This window comes from Aspergillus fijiensis (genome assembly GCF_003184825.1).
Source record: "Aspergillus fijiensis CBS 313.89 unplaced genomic scaffold BO72scaffold_20, whole genome shotgun sequence".
NCBI classification, from domain to species: Eukaryota; Fungi; Ascomycota; class Eurotiomycetes; order Eurotiales; family Aspergillaceae; genus Aspergillus; species Aspergillus fijiensis.
The window spans coordinates 216,741-238,767 of record NW_024468996.1 but is presented as its reverse complement, the minus strand read 5'-3'; the positions used below and the strand labels follow the sequence as shown (position 1 = coordinate 238,767).

At 51.3% G+C, this 22,027-nt stretch overlaps 9 protein-coding genes across 9 annotated transcripts; 3 read left to right on the top strand and 6 right to left on the bottom strand.

Annotated features, from left to right (window-relative positions):
* Positions 1–505: 505 nt before the first annotated feature.
* On the top strand, positions 506–1,853 carry BO72DRAFT_495755 (uncharacterized protein; the record flags this gene model as incomplete). Its single annotated transcript, XM_040948578.1, has 3 exons — positions 506–558; positions 1,388–1,613; positions 1,677–1,853. The coding sequence occupies 3 exons, from the start codon at positions 506–508 to the stop codon at positions 1,851–1,853; spliced, it is 456 nt and encodes a 151-aa protein (XP_040801833.1).
* Positions 1,805–3,953, bottom strand: BO72DRAFT_96802 (uncharacterized protein). Its single transcript, XM_040950841.1, has one exon. The coding sequence runs from the start codon at positions 3,457–3,459 to the stop codon at positions 1,981–1,983; it is 1,479 nt and encodes a 492-aa protein (XP_040801832.1). The 5' UTR covers positions 3,460–3,953; the 3' UTR covers positions 1,805–1,980.
* On the bottom strand, positions 3,954–6,670 carry BO72DRAFT_96801 (uncharacterized protein). The gene is made up of 2 exons (XM_040950840.1): positions 6,396–6,670; positions 3,954–6,329 (listed from the first exon to the last, which is right to left on the bottom strand). The coding sequence occupies exons 1-2, from the start codon at positions 6,428–6,430 to the stop codon at positions 4,448–4,450; spliced, it is 1,917 nt and encodes a 638-aa protein (XP_040801831.1). The 5' UTR covers positions 6,431–6,670; the 3' UTR covers positions 3,954–4,447.
* A 1,049-nt stretch (positions 6,671–7,719) lies between these two features.
* On the bottom strand, positions 7,720–8,841 carry BO72DRAFT_495752 (uncharacterized protein; the record flags this gene model as incomplete). The annotated part of the gene is made up of 1 exon (XM_040948577.1): positions 7,720–8,841. The coding sequence occupies one exon, from the start codon at positions 8,839–8,841 to the stop codon at positions 7,720–7,722; it is 1,122 nt and encodes a 373-aa protein (XP_040801830.1).
* Positions 8,842–9,590: 749 nt separating this feature from the next.
* On the top strand, positions 9,591–11,961 carry BO72DRAFT_508644 (MFS transporter; the record flags this gene model as incomplete). The annotated part of the gene is made up of 3 exons (XM_040949302.1): positions 9,591–9,668; positions 10,338–11,614; positions 11,670–11,961. The coding sequence occupies 3 exons, from the start codon at positions 9,591–9,593 to the stop codon at positions 11,959–11,961; spliced, it is 1,647 nt and encodes a 548-aa protein (XP_040801829.1).
* A 1,532-nt stretch (positions 11,962–13,493) lies between these two features.
* BO72DRAFT_508639 (uncharacterized protein) lies at positions 13,494–14,023 on the top strand (the record flags this gene model as incomplete). Its single annotated transcript, XM_040949301.1, has 2 exons — positions 13,494–13,719; positions 13,773–14,023. The coding sequence occupies exons 1-2, from the start codon at positions 13,668–13,670 to the stop codon at positions 14,021–14,023; spliced, it is 303 nt and encodes a 100-aa protein (XP_040801828.1). The 5' UTR covers positions 13,494–13,667.
* Positions 14,024–14,131: 108 nt separating this feature from the next.
* On the bottom strand, positions 14,132–15,158 carry BO72DRAFT_447604 (cupin domain-containing protein). Its single transcript, XM_040944589.1, has 2 exons — positions 14,594–15,158; positions 14,132–14,527 (listed from the first exon to the last, which is right to left on the bottom strand). The coding sequence occupies exons 1-2, from the start codon at positions 14,927–14,929 to the stop codon at positions 14,210–14,212; spliced, it is 654 nt and encodes a 217-aa protein (XP_040801827.1). The 5' UTR covers positions 14,930–15,158; the 3' UTR covers positions 14,132–14,209.
* A 277-nt stretch (positions 15,159–15,435) lies between these two features.
* BO72DRAFT_447602 (uncharacterized protein) lies at positions 15,436–16,554 on the bottom strand. The gene is made up of 2 exons (XM_040944588.1): positions 15,773–16,554; positions 15,436–15,703 (listed from the first exon to the last, which is right to left on the bottom strand). The coding sequence occupies exon 1, from the start codon at positions 16,395–16,397 to the stop codon at positions 15,798–15,800; it is 600 nt and encodes a 199-aa protein (XP_040801826.1). The 5' UTR covers positions 16,398–16,554; the 3' UTR covers positions 15,436–15,703; positions 15,773–15,797.
* A 3,390-nt stretch (positions 16,555–19,944) lies between these two features.
* On the bottom strand, positions 19,945–21,596 carry BO72DRAFT_96653 (putative cytochrome P450 monooxygenase). Its single transcript, XM_040950839.1, has 3 exons — positions 21,258–21,596; positions 20,184–21,146; positions 19,945–20,118 (listed from the first exon to the last, which is right to left on the bottom strand). Exons 1-3 carry the CDS (start codon positions 21,495–21,497, stop codon positions 20,020–20,022), a joined length of 1,302 nt encoding a protein of 433 aa, XP_040801825.1. The 5' UTR covers positions 21,498–21,596; the 3' UTR covers positions 19,945–20,019.
* Positions 21,597–22,027: the final 431 nt, after the last annotated feature.

The window sequence follows — 22,027 nt, the reverse complement described above, 5'->3', positions numbered from 1 at the left end:
GCAATAGCCGATTACAATAATTGACAGGTACCGCACGTTCCCAGCCTCCCAAGACCGATAAGCTGAGCTGCCTGATAACTACCCGATAACTCAGACACAAACAAGGCAACAACAACCCATCCGGCAATGTTTCAAGCAAACACGGATCTGTAATGTTTCAAATGCATCCTACGACAGGTAAATTAGCTTTTTGCACTCTCGCCTGTTCGCACTCTCATCTCAAAATGACTTGAATTGATGAATTGACGAGAACTCAGTCGTTGGGACGCAGACGCATCACAACACAAGAGGATATACCAACATATATACTTATTGAGCCGGGCAAATACCTATCTTCCACTCCGGGATGAAAGGCTTTCCGTCCCTAACCAGACTTAAATATTGAATCATTGCAAGCGACTGGCCCTTCTGGGACCCCTAGCAGCAATCCCAGACACGGTGTTCTCGCCACAAGTTCGCCGCTGCCGAAATTGCCAACCTCACTGGGCGGGTTCGACATTTCGAAATGCAAGGGACGATCGAGCAGCAAGCGATCTTCCGTGAGCCTGTAGCCGCAGGGTCAGGATAGCAAGACACCGAGCTTGAAAGGAGTAAGTCTATCCGAAAATGTCTTATATGATGGCAAGAAACCCGACTCTATGTCTCCTCTCTCAAGGTGGCAATAGCAACCCAGATATCCAGACTTCAAATTACATGATCGGATTGATGCTGTTGAACTTTGTTTCGCTGAACTTGGGCCAGAGTTCCAAAAGGCCGATAGAAATAGGCAGTCTGCATCAATGCAGTGACGTCAAAGAACAAGAATGCTGGGATGCATGATCACGGATCTGGAGGATGACATTTCAGACCAAAATAATTGCTCTCGCACAGACCTGCTTTTTGCAGTATGGCGAAACAAGCCATTAACTCTCCTGATAGGACGTACTGGACCCATTCAACATGCAAAAGACCAGGAGAGATAGATAGCCGTATACCCAAGCAGGGGACAATCTCTCGCTCGATAACTTCGCACAAAAGTACCTAGTAGGAAATCAATCACCGCTGCCCACGCAGCACATTGAGTACATTGCGAGTTCTGCAGACACCCCGATCGAGCTGGCACACATACCGCGGATCCCTCCCATATTCCTCTCTCTATGCATCGAATGACAGCATACACCATACAAGGAAGACGCCAGAAACCAATCAAGTATCAAACCTCCGCGTTGGATCCGGGTATATGAAGTCGCAAAAGGGATGCACACTACCACAAGGCCAGAAAATTCACACTATCTTGACTCTGTACCTCTACCCGTATACTTCCGAAAGTCATCCCACAACGAACCATCACCATGAAAACGTACGCCATCCTAAACCCACCCCCTACTATCCGAACTAACAACCATAGCACCCAAAACCCAACAGAAGAATACCTCGCCCTCACCCAAACACCAGGCCGACTCGACCGCGCCGAGCTCGAAACCATCTACGACCGACTCAATCCGGTATCCCCAAAATTCTTGGATGGAGAGTGGAGCATCCACTTGCTCGACACGGGACATCCGGCCCAGGCCATCGCGACGGACGGGCTGCCGCTTATCCGGACACTGTTTTCGTTAGAGGAGACAGAAAAGGTGAGACATCCCTAGTAAATGAAATTCAAGGCCAGATCTGATGCGTTCCCCAAAAAAAACAAGGTCCGGCAAATCAGGTTCCACGGTATCGACGCCTGCGCGGTCATCCCCGACGGCGAGGACAAGGTAGATCGGTTTCGATATGTGAATGAGTGTACCGTGGCGGCGACCAATGAGTATAAGCCTTATTATCGGGATTCGGGGGTTTTGCACTTCTATCTGACGCGGGTGGGTGAGTGATGGGGTAGATGGGTGCTATGATTACAGGTTTGTTCATTTGATTGGGGGTATGTTGATAAAGCGAGTTTTGTACTGTGTCTGTGTTTGTCGAAAGGAAACTTTGATTAGATCAATTGTAGTAGATTATTTACTCAGCCCTAGTGCAAGTTTCTCCCTCGTCATAATCGCACCGCTCGGGGATGGCTTTGATCAGCGCGACATGGCGCGGACCAAGGCCGACCTCCATCCCCAGCTCCAGCGCCAGATGTCGGACGTTGAGGCGATCGGGCACGTTTGTGGGGATACACATGCGCGGGTGGGTGGCCAGCGTATACAGGGCTCTGGGGCACTCGGCCGCCTTTGCGACGGCGACCATCAGCGGGGAGGACTCCTGAGTGGGGCTGTTGACATGATGCCACAGGAGCATGGAGTCGACGTCGTGCATGAAGTCTAGTTCGTACTCGGGGCGGTCCAACAGACCCGCGATCAGTTTTGTCTTACCGTGGGCGATGGCGATGGTCAGCGCGCTCTGCCCGTCGTTGGCGATCGGCCATGTCGTGGATGGGAACCGGAGCAGGGCTTGCGCTAGATTCCACCGGTGGGCTTGCACGGCTTGGTGGATGACGGTGCGTCCCCCGCCGTCGGTGATGTCCATCAATCTGGGCGCAGCCTCCAGGATCTCCCGCAGGACCTCCTCGCGGACCTTTTCTTCGGGCAGGGCCGGGTGATGGAGGATAGCGCTCAGCGGGCTCAGACTTACACCCTGGCTCTCCCAGCGCAGACTGAGGAGATCTACACCATTCCAGACCGCTTCGCAGATGGGGTCGACGCGTCGAGTCCACAGAATGATATCCCAGGGCCCCTTCTGGGTGAAGGTCGCTCCGCGGGTGATCAGTGTTTCCACCATTGCCACGGCGGCCTTGATCCTTGCTGGGTCTCCTGCTGAGTCGGTTCGATGAAAGGGGGATCTGATATAGTCCAAGGGCTTCAAGTCAGCATTTTCGCCTCCGTAAGTAGGGTCCGCGCGATGCTTCAGAAGAACATTCGCCACGTCCTTTCTTCCCCGAAGAACGGCCAGTGACAAAATCGACAATCCACTCACGGTCACGGCATTGGCCAGCTTGTCAGCATAGTCATCTACCTGATTCTCACTCACCGCGCCACGCTCAATTGCCCAGGCAGCATTCTCCACGGGGCGCAGATTGAAGACCATGAGCCTGGCGTTCTCATCAGCAGCGGCCGCTGCGTGATTGCCATATACCTCCTGCGGAGTCAGGAGCTGATCCTGACAAGCAGAACAGCGCTTGTGGCTCACAGCGTTGAAGACACCGCGACGAGACCCAGAGAAGACGATCAGGTCGTTCTTCTCCAGGAAGTTTGTTACCACTTCCCAGAGGTCAGTCTGGAGAGAAACTCTTTGTCCTGGACCACTCGTCCCTTGCGAGACACCCTCTGCAAAACCTGAGTGAGTGCTGAGACCACAAAGCGAATCGGACATCTTGGGTATAAGAAATGTGCTAACCAGCCGGGAGAGGTCAGTTTCCATATAGTGACGAGCATGATGACCAGGTAGATTGGTGTCATGATGTTTCCTTATATTCTTTCCATCTGCGAAACCTGATCTCATAGTAAAAGGGCATGGACGCAGCACATTCCGCCCTTTGTCCTGCGCTTGTTGAAGCAATCATCACCAAACTTCATGCATCACAATGCAATGAAAGAACAACCAAACAAAGACCTTGTCCTTCTTTGTTGTTGAAGCCATTCATAATTGTGAAGAAACATGGAAGGAGCCCGCAGCGGAAACTAAGCCCAAACCAGCCCTGCCAAACCCCACCAGCCCCCCCAAAAAAATCTCTTTCATCACATCAATCAATCCTCCGTAAATCGGCCATGCCACCAGAAGAGGCCTGGCGGGTGAATCATCCCCTCCCGGGGAATCTTCTCAGCGGGTATCCTGTCCATTGATGAGTAGACCACAAAATTCTAGACTAGTACCAAGGGAAATTGATCGCGGGTTGGCCGAGATTTTTCCGCAGCACCAGACCAGATAAGATGATTACTCATGTCTCCGAGCGATGTGCGGGGCGGGAAAGGATGCAAATCTCTCCGGCGTCTTACCAATCTTCTGCGCTAGCCTGGATGCAGTTAAGGCTGGGTGAGGTGCAGAAGGAGGGAATGTAATTTGTTCTTGGCTTGGATGGGAACCCCGCGATCATCTTTGTCTTTTGCTTGATGGTGGGTGTACTACGTGTCAATCCTCCTGTCGATTGCGCTAGTTGAGAGCAGGGATGGATGGCTGGAGCCTAGGCGGTGCAACCGGATGTCAGAGCTGAGAAAAGGTTGTGAACACAGACTATGCTACGATTCGAAAATTGCGGCAGGATTCATGATTGAAGTGGAGAATATGTGTGGTTAGACTGATTGGGTATATTGTGTTGTTTTTCAAAACCATTAGTTAGTACATACATCCCATGTTAGCCGAGATTCTGAGCAAGATGACTAGCCTAGTAAACCTCATAGATCTCCTCCTTGGTAGTTCGTAAATTCGTGAGCGACGTCCACGGACAATCCATCCAACGCCAAGAAGCTAATGTGCAGTATCACATGCTAAATCACAGTCTTCGTCGTTCCGTCACGGTCCAACGCCGTTTGGTGCCCGCTTCTCGATCCTTTTGCAGGGGTTCGCTGCCCCACAGACCACGCTGCGACATGGTTCGTTGCGGCAGTTGACTGGTCCAGGTTTGCCCAGTGGTGGCCGGCTTATCCACATCGTGACAGATTTCATTCGTAGACGGTGTAGGAGCTGGCGTGGTCCAATCGCCAAAGTTGGGCACAATGTCATCTGCTGGCTCAGCTGAGGCAGAGACGGACCCCCATAGCCCCGTTGAACCACTGGGGGTAACAGCTGTCGAGGGCCGTGCTGCCTTCCACGACTGGGACCCCATGCCAGATGTAGAGGAGGGGCCGATGATGAACATTCCCTGTGAGATCGACTTTCGCGGGGCAGCACGCTGGCGATAGGTTGGGATGCCTGGTGATGCGAGGGTGACGGGCGACGAAACAGCGGGGTTACTAACTCCATTTCGCAAATGCTCGGTAGATGCTACCTTTTTCAACCGATAACTTTGCAAATTGATCGGCTCGTCGAAAGACTGCTCGGAGCCCAGGGACCCAACCGAAACTGTTGATGCGGTCCCAGTTGACTCGTGCAGGTCAGGGTAGCGCACTGCCAGGGTGAGAGAGGCCGTGCCAATATCGACAAGTGCTGGCTCCCCGGATATTGCCCCAATGAGTGCATTGCAGCCAGCTCCATGCGTAATTACAACCAGAATGGTCTCGGTTTCGTCGTCAGTATCGTCGCTTTGATTGTTGTCGCCGGTTCCGTTCAACATCTGCGAATTGCGCTGACTTTGGCGGGTAGACCCTGTGAAATCATGTTCGTCGTACCAGCTAACCATGCGTTCCATCCCATTGCGGAATCTTGCATGCATTGAGCTCCATTCCTCCCCGTATTCGCCTCCATTCCCCCAATCTTGGTCACCACGCATGCTGTCCCATTGGTAGTCGACATTGACGCAGGCATCACGGGCATGAGTCACATATCCAGCAGGTATTGGATTGGAAGGAGAAATGGCATAGCTTGGAGTCGGAGGCACATATGCGCTGTCTGGAATGGGCGATAGATTGGTGTTGATTTTGTTCAGTAGTCTTTTGCTGCGAGAGGCGTCACCAGCACCCAAAGCGTCACAGCTACCCGCACGAGTTCTGTGCCCTGGCGCCGAATTTGTTGTGGATGCAGATTCAGGCTCATTGGGCGCGTTGAGGTCGGGGGCAGGAGACACTGGAGTTGAAACGCTTCCCCAACCACCCGGGAAGTAGCCAACCGATGGTCGGGACGTTATGTCTGCCGCCGGGACAAAATGCTGCTCACGTCTTAAAAGCTCAATCTTGGCGGCGGCGATCATTCGGTCGGAGGAGGGAGGAGGCACGATTTGTTCGAAATAGTCAGGACTGAGCCATTCTCCGAGAAAAGCGTCAACTCGCAAAAGGCATCGCGTGTTGTCCAGGCTAGACCTGGGGCTCGAGCTCGGAGGAGTGTCCAAAGTCAAGTTCTTTAGGGATCCGTGGGTTGCATTGTGAAGCTGTCCTGCAAGCGAGCCATAGGGCCGGTGGTAGTCGTCCGGTTCAGGAGAGTTTTGGCAAATTCCTGAGCTGACTGCGATAGCTGTCTGAAGGCAACGAAGGAATGGAGAGGTATGGATGATGACCCGGCGCTTGCGGGGTGGAGTCTTGACGCGATCGAGGAATTGTTTCCGTGCAGCATCGCTCTGTGTCGAGACGTCTATCTCATCGTCTAGGGATTGTAGAAGATCGACAATTCTAGCACCGAGCGCGCGGGACTGTAGCCAGCCGCCGTAGGAGAGGGGAGGGTCGTAAGGAGTGGGAGATGTCAAATGCCAATTCTTGTCGGCAGCGTCCAGGCGAGCGCCATGTCTATCGAGGCAGTGAGCGTAAGAATGCGATCTATTACTTGCAAGCATGAAAAACGTGAAGCCTTACCTAGCAATGATGATGGCGGCGGGGGGTTTCCCCATGGCGGCAGTATAAGGCAGCCGTCGGGAGAAGGAAAACAACAAGTGTTTGTCGAACTGAAAGTTGGACAAGACAAGGGAGAGTTTAAAGGTGAAAAAGGTGGTCGATGTAAGATTGAGCGAGTTCAAATTTGGTAAGTCGATGCCTCGCAGGTCACAGCTGGAAAGGGGGTGTGGTTGTCGCCTTGACCCAGGTTGTCTCGTCGCTCCGGCGGGGTAGACAGCAACACCTCCACAGCCACGATCACAGCGCGTTTAGAGGGCGATCCGAGATGTTAATGTCGCTAACAAAGAACTAGGAAAGGGACACAACATGATGACGGGGAGAGATCAGTTGAGACAAAGGGGGAAGTTCCCGGTCACATTCTTCCTGATTGCGATCGGTCGGATGAAGAGTCTTCCCGGTGAGGAGGTGAATTCACGTTTCTTTTTTTTTTTCTCTTCGCTCACCTGCAGTGACTCTCGTAATTTCTTTGCTGCTTCGTCACCGGGGCATGTGATTGTGATTAGCTAAGGCGCTGAGATCATGTGGAGCAAGCCACCGGATCCACTGCCTTCCGATGCCGATATTCGGCAGTATCCTGACTACAAAGTACACCATAGAACACGAGAATGAGAGCGGGACTTTGCGGAGGGTGGTCAGGTTTGTATGTAGTCACACCACCTGGAAGAGAAGTTTGCCTTTTTTTTTTGAACTTCTTCTTTCCTCTCGCAGGGATTGATTGATGAGCCTGTTTGGGCAGCAGAAAAGAGACTCTGGCGTATCACATGATCGTCGGTTTACCGCCTATCCTCCCGCGTGGGTACTGCCACCAGAACACGGAATAAAATGCCATTCTTGTCCTTTCTCCTCAAGCAGTAGCAGAGCTTCGAAGGATCTTTTAGGTTGTTCTTGGCTTTCAATAGGTACTCTCTGCCGAGGATCGTCAACCGACCATCAATTATATCACATAAATAGTACAATAATCGTTTTTGTACTTGAAGAATCGCGCAATCTCAGAAAAGGAACGCAATATATTGCCCAAGCTCTACTCCGTACCGCACCACGATACAGTATCCGCACCATGTCTACCGCTTCAAGTTGGTACTTCATACAGCTTCAGCACAGATCAACACCCAAGTTGAAAAATTCGTTTACGTACGTACAACATGTACAGCCAACAATAAACCAGATTCATACACTAGTGAAAAGTAAAGAAGATCAGCAACACTATGACACAGAATGAATTAACTATCTGCGCCGGAGTCAATAGCCTCGCGCCAAGAATCTAGAACAGGGGGTATATCGAACACTAATCCGAATAAACAGAACTACTTGCACGCGGCGCAGAAAGCGCAGGAAGCTCAGGAGGCTCAAGGCGCCGAGGAGCTCCTGGAGGCCTAGAAGCCTCAAGAAGCGTAGGCGGCTCAAGCAGCAACTTATGCACACAACGATGCTCGGTGCCGAGCCTCTGCAGATCCAGCTCCGGGCGGGCGAAGCCCTGACTCCGGACCGTCTTCCACGGCGGCCGGGGCTGCCGCTGGTGGACCTGGACCGGCTTCCCCCAGCAGCACCACAGCAGCTTCCCGTCCCCCTTGGGCAGATGCATCAGGTCCGTCAAGGTCGAGTGCATGAACCGCAGGTTCTGGGTGCCGCAGTCGTTGTCCGTGATGCGGTCGTGGTCGTAGTAGACCAGTCGCTTATAGTACTCCCGGTAGGGCTCGTCGATAGTCTCCATCCGCCAGAGCGGGAACGCGTTGTCATTGTCGGCGGCGAGCGACGGGTCCCGCTGGCGCGCCCCTTCCTCGTACCGTCGGATGAACAGGAGGTAGTCGATCCAGAACTTGAGCGACCAGTGGCCCGCGGAGTCGCGGCAGGCCAGCATGATGAAGGTCTCGATGTACTTGGGGAAGGTCAGCACCGTGACGGGCAGTTTGTTGGCCAGGGGCAGGTAGCTGCGCAAGCCGGGCTTGGGCAGCCCCCGCGCCTCGTAGTGCGGGTTCCTCGGGGTCACAAACCCGATCGGCGGGCTGGGGAACATCCACAGCAGAGTCGATTGCTTGTACAGGTCGATCGAGGTGGAGATGGGGCAGCCGCGGCGGAACTCCTCCACCGTCGGATACTTGGCCGAATGGAAGTGGTAGTCGGCCAGAGGGCGCAGGAACTGCTTGCTCCGCGTGGCACAGTCCCTCTTGAGCAGGCATTTTGGCGGGTCGGCCTTCTTCTTGAGTAGCCAGACGGCCCGTCCGAAGTATTCGTCCGGGATCACCCAGCTGCTTGAATTGTAGTCCGGGCTGCTTGACGTGACGCTAGGCGCCAGGAAGTAGACGTAGGGGATTTTGTTTTTGATGAAAATCTGGGCGACTTGGCACTGCTGCCGCTCCTTCAAGCTCTCACGCGGCTTCGAAGGTTGGATCTGACTTGTTTGGGGCATGTTGGCGATAGGGCGATAGGGGCTCGTATAGCTAAACTTCTGGCTCAGTTGGGATTCTGGCATACTATAATAGACTATGGGACAATGAATGGTATTTATACGTCATCGCCATATTGAAGCAATAAAGACGTTTCTCATTTGACTTTGAGCCAATGCTCTGTTGGCCTGGTTGTTTAAGAAATTTACCATCAAAGACATGGCCGTTGTAGTTGCATTGTCATACCGGAGAGTTACAGTAAGTGCTGTCATTGTCTTCGTGATTGCAAGCTCCAACTCTGCACATTATCTCTTAGCCATATTATGATTAGTGCTTGCCAGGAATCGCTTGGTGATAGCATGAAGATCAATCTAGATAATAGAACTCAGTGGTTGCTAACAGTGGCAACATTGTGCTACCAATATAAGGCCAGTGCTTCTAACAAGCTGTTGTGATAGAGACTACTGAAGGCAAACAGTATGGCGGGTCAGCAAATGGCTCTAAGGCTGAAGAACAAAGGCGAGAATAGAGATTGGGTCATCTTTGAAGGCCGAGGTAATCAATGACCTGTATCCAATACTGATATATGCTGAGTTCTACTGTGCTCTAACTTATTAGGTGACTTAGCACGTTTGGGATTTTCCCGGTAGCGGAAGTACGATTCCGAGAGTGGTTTATCAATGCGACAAATGTGACTAGTAATGCCTTAGCAATAGCTGTGGCTGGAAGACTACGATACAATTTTTGAGTCGTAGGGAACTATTGTGTCAATATGTTTGTCACCCATAGGCGATCATCTGCCGAGGGAAAGTTCATAGATGTTCGATCTTCTTCCAGAAAAAATATGTTTGTATGTCGAATGCAAGTACATAGTAGATGTTTTATCACCTTGAATAGGCTTAGCGCCACGATGAAGATCAGGGATTGCTCTTTATGAAGTCATGATGATTGACGCATCTGATCTCATCAAGATCAATCCGGACTGAGAAGCCGCTGTGACGAGCAAAGACCCTGCATTGGCTAGCAGAGATGAACACCTATCTTCTCACAAGAAAAGTAACAAGCAAGAAATATCAGTCCCGAGCAATCGGCAACGCGAAATGCGCGTAAGGAGTCTGCTGAAGTCCCTAGATCTTCGTACATGGAGATGATGTTTTCGACTCGGGCTGACGGTGACGTACTGCATTCCGTCGGGCCCGGAGTGTTTTCCGACGGGACAAGCCTCAAGTACGGGTCCGCAAGATTCGACTAGCTCTTTTGGGACAGTTCTTCAGGCTTGAACAACGAATTGTATCGCAGTATATGATGCTGTGGCGACTGAGTGGGTCAAGATAGATATCATCAACAGCTTGGGCTACAACATTTCGCGATACTTAAGATAGGGGAATCTCCCGAGCTCGGGCCCGGAGCTGTTGGCTGTCCTTTAGATTCGGTGTCTTGTTGAACGGGCTGCATTCTCTTGAGGCTTGAAGACGCTTTGAAAGAAATGACCACCGAGACAGAATACTCCGATCGTCAGTTCCGAGACGAATCTACCCCTACCGATTCCGAGTCTACCCTCTCTCGCAACGAACTGCACGATAAACCAATTGACAATGAGGCCGACGAGCATGACCCTGAGGCATTGACTCGGCTCGAAACTGCCCAGTCGACACTCAAACCACCTTCAGTGCTTTGGAAGGAAATTGCGTTCATCGCGGTAGTATGTATGGCCCAATTCATGACGCAAGCTGGGCTATGTATGTCTATCGCGCCGGCACATATCATCGGGGACAGCTTCGGAACCACCAGCGCAGGCGAGCTGAGCTGGTTTGCCGCAGCCTACAGTCTGACCGTCGGCACTTTCATTTTGGTTGCGGGTCGGCTTGGAGATGTGTATGGTCATCGTCTCATGTTCATCATCGGCTTCGCGTGGTTCGGACTGTGGTCACTTCTGGCTGGGTTTAGTGTATGGTCCAACAAAGTCTTCTTCGATTGCTGCCGGGCACTTCAAGGCATCGGCCCAGCTTTGCTGCTCCCGAATGCGATTGCGATCCTCGGCCGCGCATACCCGCCGGGCTTGCGCAAAGAAATGATTTTCAGCTGTTTCGGTGCCACTGCTCCTGGCGGGTTCATCGTCGGTGGTGTATTCTCATCTATATTCGCGCAGCTCGTGTGGTGGCCTTGGGCGTACTGGGTAATGGGGATCGTTTGCTTCGTGCTGTCGGTGCTAGGCCTGCTGGTTATACCACAAACTCACCGGCCGCAGTTCAAAGATGACCTATCGACGTGGGCTCGCTTGGACGTCCTCGGAGCGACAACCGGTATCTCAGCACTAGTACTGATCAACTTCGCCTGGAACCAAGCAGCTCTGGTCGGATGGCCGACGGTGTATACCTATGTTCTTCTCATCGTCGGCTTTGTCCTTTTCGCTATCTTCGACTGGGTCGAAGGCTCGGCCTCATGTCCACTGATCCCCCGGTCGGTTCTGACAGGGGATTTGGCATGGGTGCTCGGATGCATTGCTGCCGGCTGGTCTAGCTTTGGCATAGTCATTTATTATTTCTATCAGTTCATGGAGGTGATCAAAGGAGACTCGCCTCTACTAGCAACGGCGAAGTGGTCCGCTGCTGCACCGTCCGGGGCAGTCGCCGCCCTCGTCACCGGCTTCCTTCTCGGCCGATTGCCACCGAGTGTGATCATGTTCTGCGCCATGTGCTTCTTCACCGTCGGTCAGGGCCTTGTTGCCACAATACCTTTGAACCAGACCTATTGGGCCCAAGCATTCGTTGCTAGCTTGATCACTTCATGGGGAATGTGAGTATACACCTAGTTTCTTCGTCAGTGGTAGCATGTCGCTAATCTGTTACAGGGACATGTCATTCCCATCCGGCACCTTGATCCTCAGCAATTCGATGCATCACCACCACCAAGGGCTCGCAGCCTCCTTGGTCACCACGACAGTGAACTATTCGATCTCGCTTGGGCTGGGCTTTGCTGGTACCGTGGAGTCGAATGTCAACAACGCGGGGAAAGCTGCGCTTCGGGGATACCGCGGTGCGCTATATCTAGGTATCGGACTTGCTGGTCTCGGGGTGGTAACCTCGGTTTTCTTTATGCTTGTCAGCTGGAAGCGATATAGAAAGGAAAAATTGTCATCTTGATGTGAATTTTGAGTTCATATTGATAGAGTGTGATAGACTACTTTAGTACTAATGTCATGAAAGTTTCTAGCGAGAATTGAAGTCAAATATGCGCGAGAGTAATCTGAACCTGAGGCATCACCATTTACTCACTTCCTCTTGCTGCTTCGATTGCCCCTCCATTTGTAACCTGGACCCAAAAAGCCTTGTCCATATGAACATAAATTGGCACACAATACTATGTAAGCACTATGTGTGCTTGTGGTTAAGAGGGACTTGCACAAGTTCATTAGAAGCAGTAAATCAATGGTGAGATGATCATAGACTTACTCCTTCATATAAAAACTATACTGAGATACAATCATACTTCAAACAGCTCTCTGTCTTAATTCACGGTCGACGACTCACATCTTGCTTACATGTAAAGATTTATTTCTTATTCTTTAGATTCCTTCCTCTCCATCTACACTCTATTCTATTGCCCAGTTTGTCGCAGTCAGACCAACGTCGGGAGGCAGTAAAGCTTGAGCTACTGCACGTCACAACCACATTATAACCTAGACGCATAAACAAGATTCCGAACAAGACTGCAGTTGCCTTTTCACACCATTTCTCTATTCACTCAGGTCAGCGTTTGCAATCACAGCTGTGATTCTCTTTAAACTGAACTATTTGATAGGAGTGAATTTTGCCCCTTCCCAACAATATCACTACCTAGGAAGCAACTACTTCCTCAGAACAGATGATTAGTCTGATTCCACTCATTCGACCTCCATAACCTTTATTCTTCCACCATACGTCTTTCATCACGCATAAACACATTTTAAACCAGGTAGGTATCTACTTTAACTTTCCCGTGTATTCCTCATGTTCCGATCAGTCAGGACTGACTTCGAACGTCTTCAAAGATTAGTCTGCAACTCACGGCTTACTGTTCATCTTGTGCCCGATTTTCGACTCATCTCCATCGTCTACAGCTGTTTCAAATGTGAACAAACTCTCAGCATGGCGTCCTCTGAAATTATAATATCACCACAACAACACATGATTGGTCTCACAACAGTGTACACGGTTGCTATCTCGATTTCGATGGCCGCAATTGTTATGTTTCTACGTCTACGTGCACGCAAAGTTCAAGGATCGTCAATTGGCGCCGATGACAAGCTATGCATCGCCAGTCTAGTTGTATCCATTGCTTACTGTGCCGGGGCCCTTGTCTGCGTGTACACCTACGGTGCGGGCCAGAGCTACACAGATCCAAAAGAGGCTGAATCGAAGGCCAGACAGTACCTCCAGGCTAGATATGCTGACCCGCTATTACATGGCCTGACTTTGTTGTTGGCCCGACTTTCATTGCTGTTGTCCTGCCGACGAATGTTTCCAATCCCAAATCTCCGCTTTCGCGTTGACACATTCATATTTTTGTCTGCGGCCCTCTGGTTCTTCAAGACAATCCCCCAGGTTTTGATCTGCATCCCACCGCAGTACTTTTGGGACAGGTCTATCCTTGGCGGCTGCTCCTCATCACAGCTGCAATTCTGGACTTTTGGAGTCTTCGATCTAGTGCTCGATGCTGCGATGCTGTTTTTATTGGTTCCTAGATATATTCCACTGCGGCTTGGCGGGATGAGAGTACAGTTGACACTAGTGCTAATCTTCGGATCGATTAAGTGCCACGCGACTTCTTGCCCACCAGCGGTATCTCTGCTAATGCAGATAGTGTCATCATGAGCGGTGTAGTTCGTGTTGTATATGGATGCGAGACGGGTGACTTTCTTGGTATGCTGAAGATAACACGATCAAACCCATTGATCTTGTACTAAACTTAACAGGCGATTACGGCCATGTTACTCAATGGTCCGTCATGCAGCTCGGCTTTGCTGTTATGTGCACCTGCATGCCTTGTTTCCATACCGGATTGCCAGTCGACGAAGCAAATGGTGGCGACAGGCTTGTGTGGCTTGTATTTCGAATCCCGGAGCAACCTAATGGTGTCAGGATGCCAAGTCAATCTCAAACGCCTAACGTGCCATTGACGACCGTCCCTCAAGAACAAGCTTCATGTGAGCAACATGACAAATAGTCTGCCGGGGACATTAGGACGGTCTGCTCACTTGGATCATCTTGCGCCGAGAGCCAAGGAGGAGAGGGTTATGGATAATACGGTTGGATCATCACAAGTCACAATTGACGACAGTGTTGCTGTTTCAAGAACTTATCTGTGCTTAATCGAATATTACAATGAACATGACCTTTTTTCAAATTCCAGCTATTGTGGCACCTTGACCAGGCCAATCCTTTCGTTCTCGCTCTTACTCCGCTGACTCCACTCAGGTGCTTCATCCTCACCCGCCTCCTCTTGGGCGTCCCCTTCCGCCTTGGTCTGGTGCACCGTCCGAGGATCATGCTCCGCGGGGGCATAGATCGTCACCAACTCAAGGGGAGTATCGCCCGCATTCAGGAACTGGTGCTGCGTCCCGGCCGGCACAATCACCACATCCCCCTGCTTGACCTCCTGCTCCTTGCCCGCAACAATCGCCTTGCCCGTCCCGTGTGTGAAAATCAACGTCTGATCAACCGTATGCACCTACCCCAGGACATTTCAGTGTCAGCTCGCCTTGCTCGCCTCACGCAACCTTCTGGAAGTACAAACCTCGTCCCCAATCTCCCCATTGACCGGCACCTCCATGGCCACGAACTGCGAGTACAGGCCCGTGTGGAGCACCTTGCGGAACACCCCGAACTTCCGGCTCGGCGACATGACGCCGGGGAAATAGACCATCTCGTTCTTGGGGGGCTGGCTCGTCATGTTTCCGGCGGTGTATTTGCTGATGTTCGTGGTGGTGCTGTGGTTTCGGTATTGGGGGGATGTTGTTGCTGTGAGGAGAGGGAGTCGGGTGGTTCGGAAGGTGGTGAAAGTGAGTGTTTTTGTTGATGGGTTGATGAGGTGTTTTGTCAGGTTGGAGGATGGTGAGGGGATGCGAGGCATTTTATTTTCAGGGAATTGGGAGGGATTCGTGGATGCCCGGTTGGTGGCTAGGTGGCATTGACTAATGGGGGGCATGGGTTATAAATCTGGATGGTCTGGGTTTTTTGGGGTGTGGTGGTGGTGACGTAATGGGGATGGATGCCATCATCGATGATTATGTACTGTGCTTCCAAGTTGCGCTGTGTGGGTTCTTTGTTGGGAATGGCGATGTGGGGATTTCTGATTCTCGGTGGTGAGGGGAGGAGTTACCTACGAGTGCTTGTAGATGGTCTGGGCTTGATTAGTTATTCGATACGGTTGGTGTGTGATTCACCCGGACTTAGTTCTAGTTCTAGAAGATTGGTTGATCGAGGAATTGGGGGTTCTAGAACGTTGCGATTAAGTCATGCGCCGTAAGTTATGATGGGGGCTGACCGCCTTACGTGCGGGGGAGGGGTCTTCCTCCTACCCGTGCGGGGAATCTGTTCGGTAACTCAGTTGAGAAGCATGAGGGGATTGCAAGGTGAACAGGCTTCAGTTGGATGGAAAGAGGTAGCTCTATGCTAGTTGTCTCAATCTTTAGGGTTGCACTCTCAATCTTCGGGAATACAGTGCATTTGCTCGCGAAAAGTCTTATGCATGCACTCATACAGGAAGAAAAGCGCTAATGGCATGCATAGTTGCTCTCTGCGATTATGGAAAGGGGGAGAGTAAGTACATATAATTCGCTCAAAAATCCTGCACCATGAAGATTCATATGTATGATGAAGCCAAAGGCGCAGCGACATCCCGGTCCTACACCGCAAGGTCAGTCATCTCTCTAAGAACCCGCGAACTAGCACGAGCCAGACAAAAGCAACTCACCCCGTCCAATCCCCCTGACAAAAGCCTAAGCAGCAGTGACCTTGTACGAGTACATGACGACCTTCGAGGTCCACTCCTTGAACACCTCGCACTTGTGGGGACTGATGCTCTTGCCGGACCACGCCGCCGTTCCCTTGCAGTTCTCCTTGGGGTAGATCGTGATGTGGTAGTCCTTGCTGTTGAAGTTTCCGTTGACCGAGCGGATCCCGTACCCCTCTTTCTTGTCGAAGTTGAAGCACCCCGTCTTGGGGGAGTTCTCGATGTGTGTCAGCAGGGAGCCACTGCAGTTGTCGCTGTGCCAGGCCTTGATACCCCAAGAAGCTGAGAGGGCGGGGGTGCTTAGGCTGAGGACGAGAGGGAGGTAGGTGAAGAGTTGCATTTTGATGAGTTGTGGGTTGTGGGTTGGAGTTCGTTGGGTTGTGAGCTGGTGAGTCTGTGATGCTGGTGATGGGAATAAGAGGATTGAAGGGCGCTTTATATAGGTTTGATCATTGGGGGACGTAGGTCGGATTGAGGTTACAAGACTAGGATATTCGGAATGTAGTATCCTGGTGAAGGGCCGAGTGGAGTTGGAGGTGATAGTTGGATCCTTCGGTGCTGGGCATCTCTTGGTGTAGTTGCCCATGGGTGGTGAGATGGTCTTCAGGCGCTATGCTGGGATGATGGTCTTGAAGAGCTTCCATTTCGATGATGAGTCGCTTGATGCCATTGCTCTAAAGGTACAAATTGGTGATGTGCTGAGTAGACTCGATATGGTATATGACTATGCTGCGAAAGATGATGATGAAGTTCAAAAGATTGCGGATAGAGCTCGGGACAATAGCTGCCATACTCGGCTACCCCGCTAGACTAGCTCAGAATCGCAGAGCCTAGCATCCATGGTGGAGCAATATACTTGTGCATTCGCGAGGTAGTATTGCATATTTGGAATTCCTGAGACATGGGGGACTTGTAGTATAGATGTGGAGACAGACATCCTTCTCTTTAGTGTGATCGGGTCGATCTACTACTTAGTCTAGACTAGGCCCGAGTGGAGATATCAAAGCTTCAGATCTCCGGTCAGCCTGAACGAGACTCCTCTGTGCTAGGCCGTTCCAGGAAGGAGTCTCTAAGCACCTGGCACCTCGCAAGTGAGTACTTTTGCGTACAGCCAGTTTGTAGATGAAGTTGGCGTCTGACTAGGGCGTTCGACGGGGAATGGCATGTGATATGTGCAGAGACGTTCCGGCAATCTTCTTCCAGTAAACAGCTGTATCTCTTATAATGGCGCCACCGAGATGTCAGACTGTGCCCCTTGTGTGGTAAGCAGTATAACTGAGCTACTCATATCAGAGCTCAGAAAACAGATGCGGGCTGAACATGTAGCCTTAGCCGTCGAGGCATATGTAGTCCTCCTATGACAGTATTTACTGTGCCGCGGTTGCCTCCGACATTCCTGAACTGGGGAGATTGACCCTGAGACTTGCCTGATGAGTGCTGAAGCAGGCCAGATGACTGGCCAACGCATTTGGTCGGGTGAATTTCCCGTCCTGTTATAGTTGAAAACTTGTAGCAACCGCCAAGTAAGTCAATCTGCCACTCGATGCATGTTTCTCGTTCAGACATGTACATCATACCCTTTAGTGATAAACCTCTGCTTGGCAAAAGCACTAAGACACACTAGTCACTCCACTCCGAACAAAGTCTGAATAATCTCATCATCTTGTGATTGTCTCGAGCTGGCAGAGATGAGAGGGATAGGGCAATGAATATACAAAGATATAGTGGTTATGCTTAACTTCGAGTTTGGCACACGCTCTTAAATATGAAGTATTGTGAGCAAGCACTTGGCGGTGATTGTGCCGGCCGAGCACATACAGGGACCATAGTTTATTTTCGGCCCGCTGGGAGACCCACTTCGATTTAAGCATGAATGCCAAGCTAAGATGAGCCCCACATTGTTTATGTGTAAGCGGCAACATTCCACAGCCTAGGGAGTAAGTAATTGACTGTGGATTAGAGCATAAGTCAAATGGCAGATACTGTGCCGATAGATCCTGCTTGAGCTGTCTTTATTTTCTCTAACTCGAAGTGGTGGCAGGATCCTGACCGTTCTGGCCATCCTGCCTCAGGCCTCGACAAAGTGGTGCCCCATAGCCCCGTTTTTTTCTGCCAAAGTGGGCCTCACAACCGCCTTCCTAATCGGATTCAGGAACGCGGTACTTATAACAAAAACAAGTACAACTGTCAATAACCCAGACCCTGTGGCGCAATCGGGAACACTTGCGGGCACAAAGGAAACGGCGCAGTGGTCTGGGTTCGATCCCCCGGGGGATCGGCCCTTTCGTAGTGCAAACCTCCTTAGGATAACTGGAAGGGGGGGTTTCGTAGCCTGTCTGCGGTGCGGCGCCTAACGCCCCCGCCGATAGGTGAGCTTTTTGAACTTGTTATTTAGTGTTTGACTCTTTTAGTTAATTCTGATATTTCCTGAGATGTTCTTTGATCCTGTTTCGAGTGCTCTGATGCTGAAGTTGTCGCTTTGAAGTCTGGTGATTCCTGGTGACAGCCGACGGCGGGAGCTCGTTGTCGAGGCTTCTTTTTCTTCTTTACCATCTTCAACTTGATTAAATTTGGTCCATCCCCTTCTTTCCATGTGGACTATCTCTTCGAATGGTATGATGTTCTCATTCTTTCTATAGAGGACAGCTCAAGATGTTCTTCTCCCTATCGAAGACCGAAAGCGAGGAGTAGGCTCCGCCCTGTTCCTGCCGGAAGCTCGGTGTCTCCTCCTGGGTAGAGTGACTTCCCCTGCGCCTCGAACAGCTCTTCCCTAACTCAACTATGTCTTTGTTAGCTTCTCAGTTGAGCTTCTTACACATCGAAAGCAACAGCAACTGTCGTTTCTCTTCGGTCTCAAACCATCTGATCAGGCACCATGGGGGCTAGAACGTCAGGGATCGCTCCCAAGGGCGCCTCTGCAACTGACGAGTTTAGTCAAAGAAGCCATGTCTTGACAACCACTCTTCCACGTCTACCGCTCCATCTAACATGCCAGATCTTGCGCACTTGAATGCTTTAGACGGACCCTGCAAGGAACTCGGATGTCTACTCGGTCGCTGAGGCTCCTATCTTCCCAACAGAGCGGGGGTAACTAACCCCGGACAAAGGTACAATTAGACGTTCGTGTTCTTCATGGCTCATATTGTTAGGACTAGTATGTCTATCATTGCATCTCGTGCGAACACTCTTTCCAATAAATCGACAGACCGATATCTGAGAACCCGTTCGAGGCCTCTCTCCGACCGCGAACCGAGAAACGCATCCAACTCTCTTCGTCGTACACAGACCGGCATTGTCACTGTAGCTTTGTGCTCTCAACCGCTCAATGCTCCACAGCGATAACCGAAGCCATTGACCCCATATCGACACGATCGCCAAGAATAGTTCCTTGCTCCACAACCCGATCGATTAGACCGGCATCATGTTGAGTCCGAGCCGACTCGGGAACCAGGAGCGCACTCAATGGGTTGATTACACATTGGAATCAGGGAATGCAGCAAGCAGAGGAAGTTTTTTGAAGTGGGGATTCCCGGCGCGCAGGTTCTCCCAAGACTGGACGCAGCTACTGCGGAAGACTATTTGCCTTCACCACCTGAGCAGCTCCACGGTCTTCAAGCAGCTCGCGTCGTGAGCGAAGCACGGCGACCCGTCAATCGGGAGCTACGACTAAGTCGTCCAGATTGCTGTCAGCGTGCTCACTTGCGCTGGCCAAAGAATCTGAAGGCAGTAACCTGCCGCCAGCCTTAATTCCTTCGCGGGCCTGCGGCGGCTTTCAGCGGCTAGCCTTAGGTACTGTACAAGGTGCTTCCTCGCTACTTATTTGCATGATTATCAACCTTCTTATGTGTCTGTCCGATGTTGATCCCTCCCCAAGGATTGGAACTGGGAATCCCTACAAAACGGCCTCGGATAGAGCATGGTTGGCTGAGCCGAGGCTCGGGTGGGATCGGGCCCACTTTTTGTGACCGTGTGGGGCGAGGCTTAACCCAGATGAAAAGCTATGGTAAATTAGATAGGCTAAGCGATCAATTGTATCATGATAACATCATTGAGATTTGACAAAGGGGGTATCTTGTTGGGAATGAACATCGAAGGAGAAGTAATAGCCGTGGTGAGGCACTGTGGAAGCGAGGTGCTTATGAAAGATTTGCTAGTTGATCGAATGAAAGCCATGGCTGAAGAGCTTGTGTGGTCGGGTTTATGTGCTGTCAGACCTCCGGCATCCTGGGAGTCGTAGTGACTATTGTAGAAACCGCCGAGAGGTTCGACGTTTGTCTTGCATGATGATCGACTAGGAAGGGTTGGATCTAATTCATTTTGGAGACAGATGAGCTCAAAGCATCAATTTGGAATTGGACGACGAGAAACTCACGTTGAAGTTGAGCAAAATCTGCACAACCACCTTCTTCAGTTCCAGCCAGGCGGCGCGGAGCTTTGGATTGGTGTGTAGACCCGGATGAAAGAGTAGGATGGCTCGATCCATGAGCTTCCGCTGCGGCACGCTGGCAATGAGCCATCGCTCCGGGCGGAAGGCGTGTGCGTCGTCTCCGTAGATTGTGTCATTGAATTGCGCGACGTAGGCGTTGCAGGTGATGATCGTACCACTTGGGAAGATGAATTCCGATCGCAGATTGCCCGAGACCGCTGAGGCTGGGAACTCCTTCTCACTGTCCGCCGTGCAGGTTAGGCGCATCGACTCTTTCATCACGGCGCAGAGGTAGGGAAGGCGTGATAGTTCCCTCCAGCGTGGAGTGGAGGAGAGTGATCCAGTATTGTAGGCTGAATCGATCTCGTATTGCAGGGTAGTCAGCCTTTCGGGGTATTGGAGCAGATGTGAGAAGACGGAGGCAAAGGCTGTGATGAGGGATTCAGTTTCGGTTGTAAGCTCGTCGCTCGCCAGGGTGTTGTCGTTAAGGATGTTGGTGCTGTCTAGGTTTGGTTTGTGGAGGCCAGCAGGTGTCGTGAGGGCATGGATGGGCATCATTGAACACTGTGTAAGCTGCCGACCTCGGTACCTTTTCAGTGACGATACAGGGCTCTGGAAAAGTATGTATTCTACTATCGATGGTTTGTCGGGAAGCGAGCGGGCGTTTATTGCTTGGGTCTGTATCTGAGCTGCGTTTGACGCTGGGTCGCAGATACGTTTATCAATGAGCGTCGCGGCAAATATCTTGAGAGAGGCTACCAGCTCGATACTTTGATATCTTTTGAGTGCGTCGAGGAGCTCTTTTGTTGAGCTATCGTTGATACCCTCGTATTCCAGGAATCTCGCCCACTGGCTGGTTGGAGTTTGGTCATCGCGTTCACCATGTGCCCAAACATCAACATTCTGAGACTGGGATCCCTGCAGATTGGGAAATTGCTTTTGTCAGAAAGGCTTCTGCTTTGGTATCAGAGCATGGTGACGTACCCTGATACGATTGATTTGAAACTGATATAGCTGAGCAATGATTGCCGGATCCGAGACACTGATCCGATTTGTTCCTAGACGCACGATTCTTCCATATCTCGCATGAAGCTCTGAGAGCCTGCGACCGTCATGAGGCGAGTTACGCAGGTAGATGTGCCACCACCACGAGATGCGCGATATTAAGGGGCCGAGAACCCAGTCCAAGTGCGCGAATTGGCGGAAAGTGTAGGCCGAAGCCAGCAATGCTAAGAGAACTGCAATCACGGCCTGTATCATTGTTGCAGTCGCTCAGGATCGCACATCTTACTCCTCCAAGCATCTCCGCATTGAAATCGAGGTCGAAAGGAGTGGTGCTCTCATATAAGGTATCCGGCCGTGTGACGATCTGGGGGGTATAATTTGTCCCCAGCCGCGTTATCCCGAAACCGGGTCCAGAAAATAAAACGGAGAAAACATCCCCTCAACGTCATTGTCGCTACATCAGCGTGCGACACGTCTGAAAGGTCCCCAAGCACGGGCGGCCTCGGGTGGATTCAGCCTGACATTCAGCTGAGAACCTTGATTGGAGCAGATGAGGAGTCCCAAGGCCAGTCGACTCGAGATTACGTGATGGGAAACACGATTCCCCCGGGCGCATGGACATGGGGCGATCGGGCCGAGAAGTTTTATTCTGGAGGGGGTGATTTTGAGAGGTACAGACACAAGCTGACGGATCTGCAACAAGGGAACCCTCAACGGGCCGATGAGACCTTAAGTTCAAAATCGACTGATAAATGTGGAAGTCGATCGCGTGGCTTCCGGGTGGC

What these genes read in the sequence shown, in the direction of transcription:
- BO72DRAFT_96802 (XM_040950841.1), bottom strand. Translation starts at nt 3,459, where the DNA reads ATGAGATCAGGTTTCGCAGATGGAAAGAATATAAGGAAACATCATGAC.
- BO72DRAFT_96801 (XM_040950840.1), bottom strand. Translation starts at nt 6,430, where the DNA reads ATGGGGAAACCCCCCGCCGCCATCATCATTGCTAG. An exon ending in GCCGCCATCATCATTGCTAG is followed by an intron (nt 6,330 to 6,395) that starts GTAAGGCTTCAC and finishes CTGCCTCGATAG; the next exon opens with ACATGGCGCTCGCCTGGACG.
- BO72DRAFT_447604 (XM_040944589.1), bottom strand. Translation starts at nt 14,929, where the DNA reads ATGCCTCGCATCCCCTCACCATCCTCCAACCTGACAAAACACCTCATC. An exon ending in ATGGGGAGATTGGGGACGAG is followed by an intron (nt 14,528 to 14,593) that starts GTTTGTACTTCC and finishes GTCCTGGGGTAG; the next exon opens with GTGCATACGGTTGATCAGAC.
- BO72DRAFT_447602 (XM_040944588.1), bottom strand. Translation starts at nt 16,397, where the DNA reads ATGGGCAACTACACCAAGAGATGCCCAGCACCGAAGGATCCAACTATC.
- BO72DRAFT_96653 (XM_040950839.1), bottom strand. Translation starts at nt 21,497, where the DNA reads ATGATACAGGCCGTGATTGCAGTTCTCTTAGCATTGCTGGCTTCGGCC. An exon ending in TCTCGGATCCGGCAATCATT is followed by an intron (nt 21,147 to 21,257) that starts GCTCAGCTATAT and finishes CAGGGATCCCAG; the next exon opens with TCTCAGAATGTTGATGTTTG. An exon ending in AGATTTTGCTCAACTTCAAC is followed by an intron (nt 20,119 to 20,183) that starts GTGAGTTTCTCG and finishes AAAATGAATTAG; the next exon opens with ATCCAACCCTTCCTAGTCGA.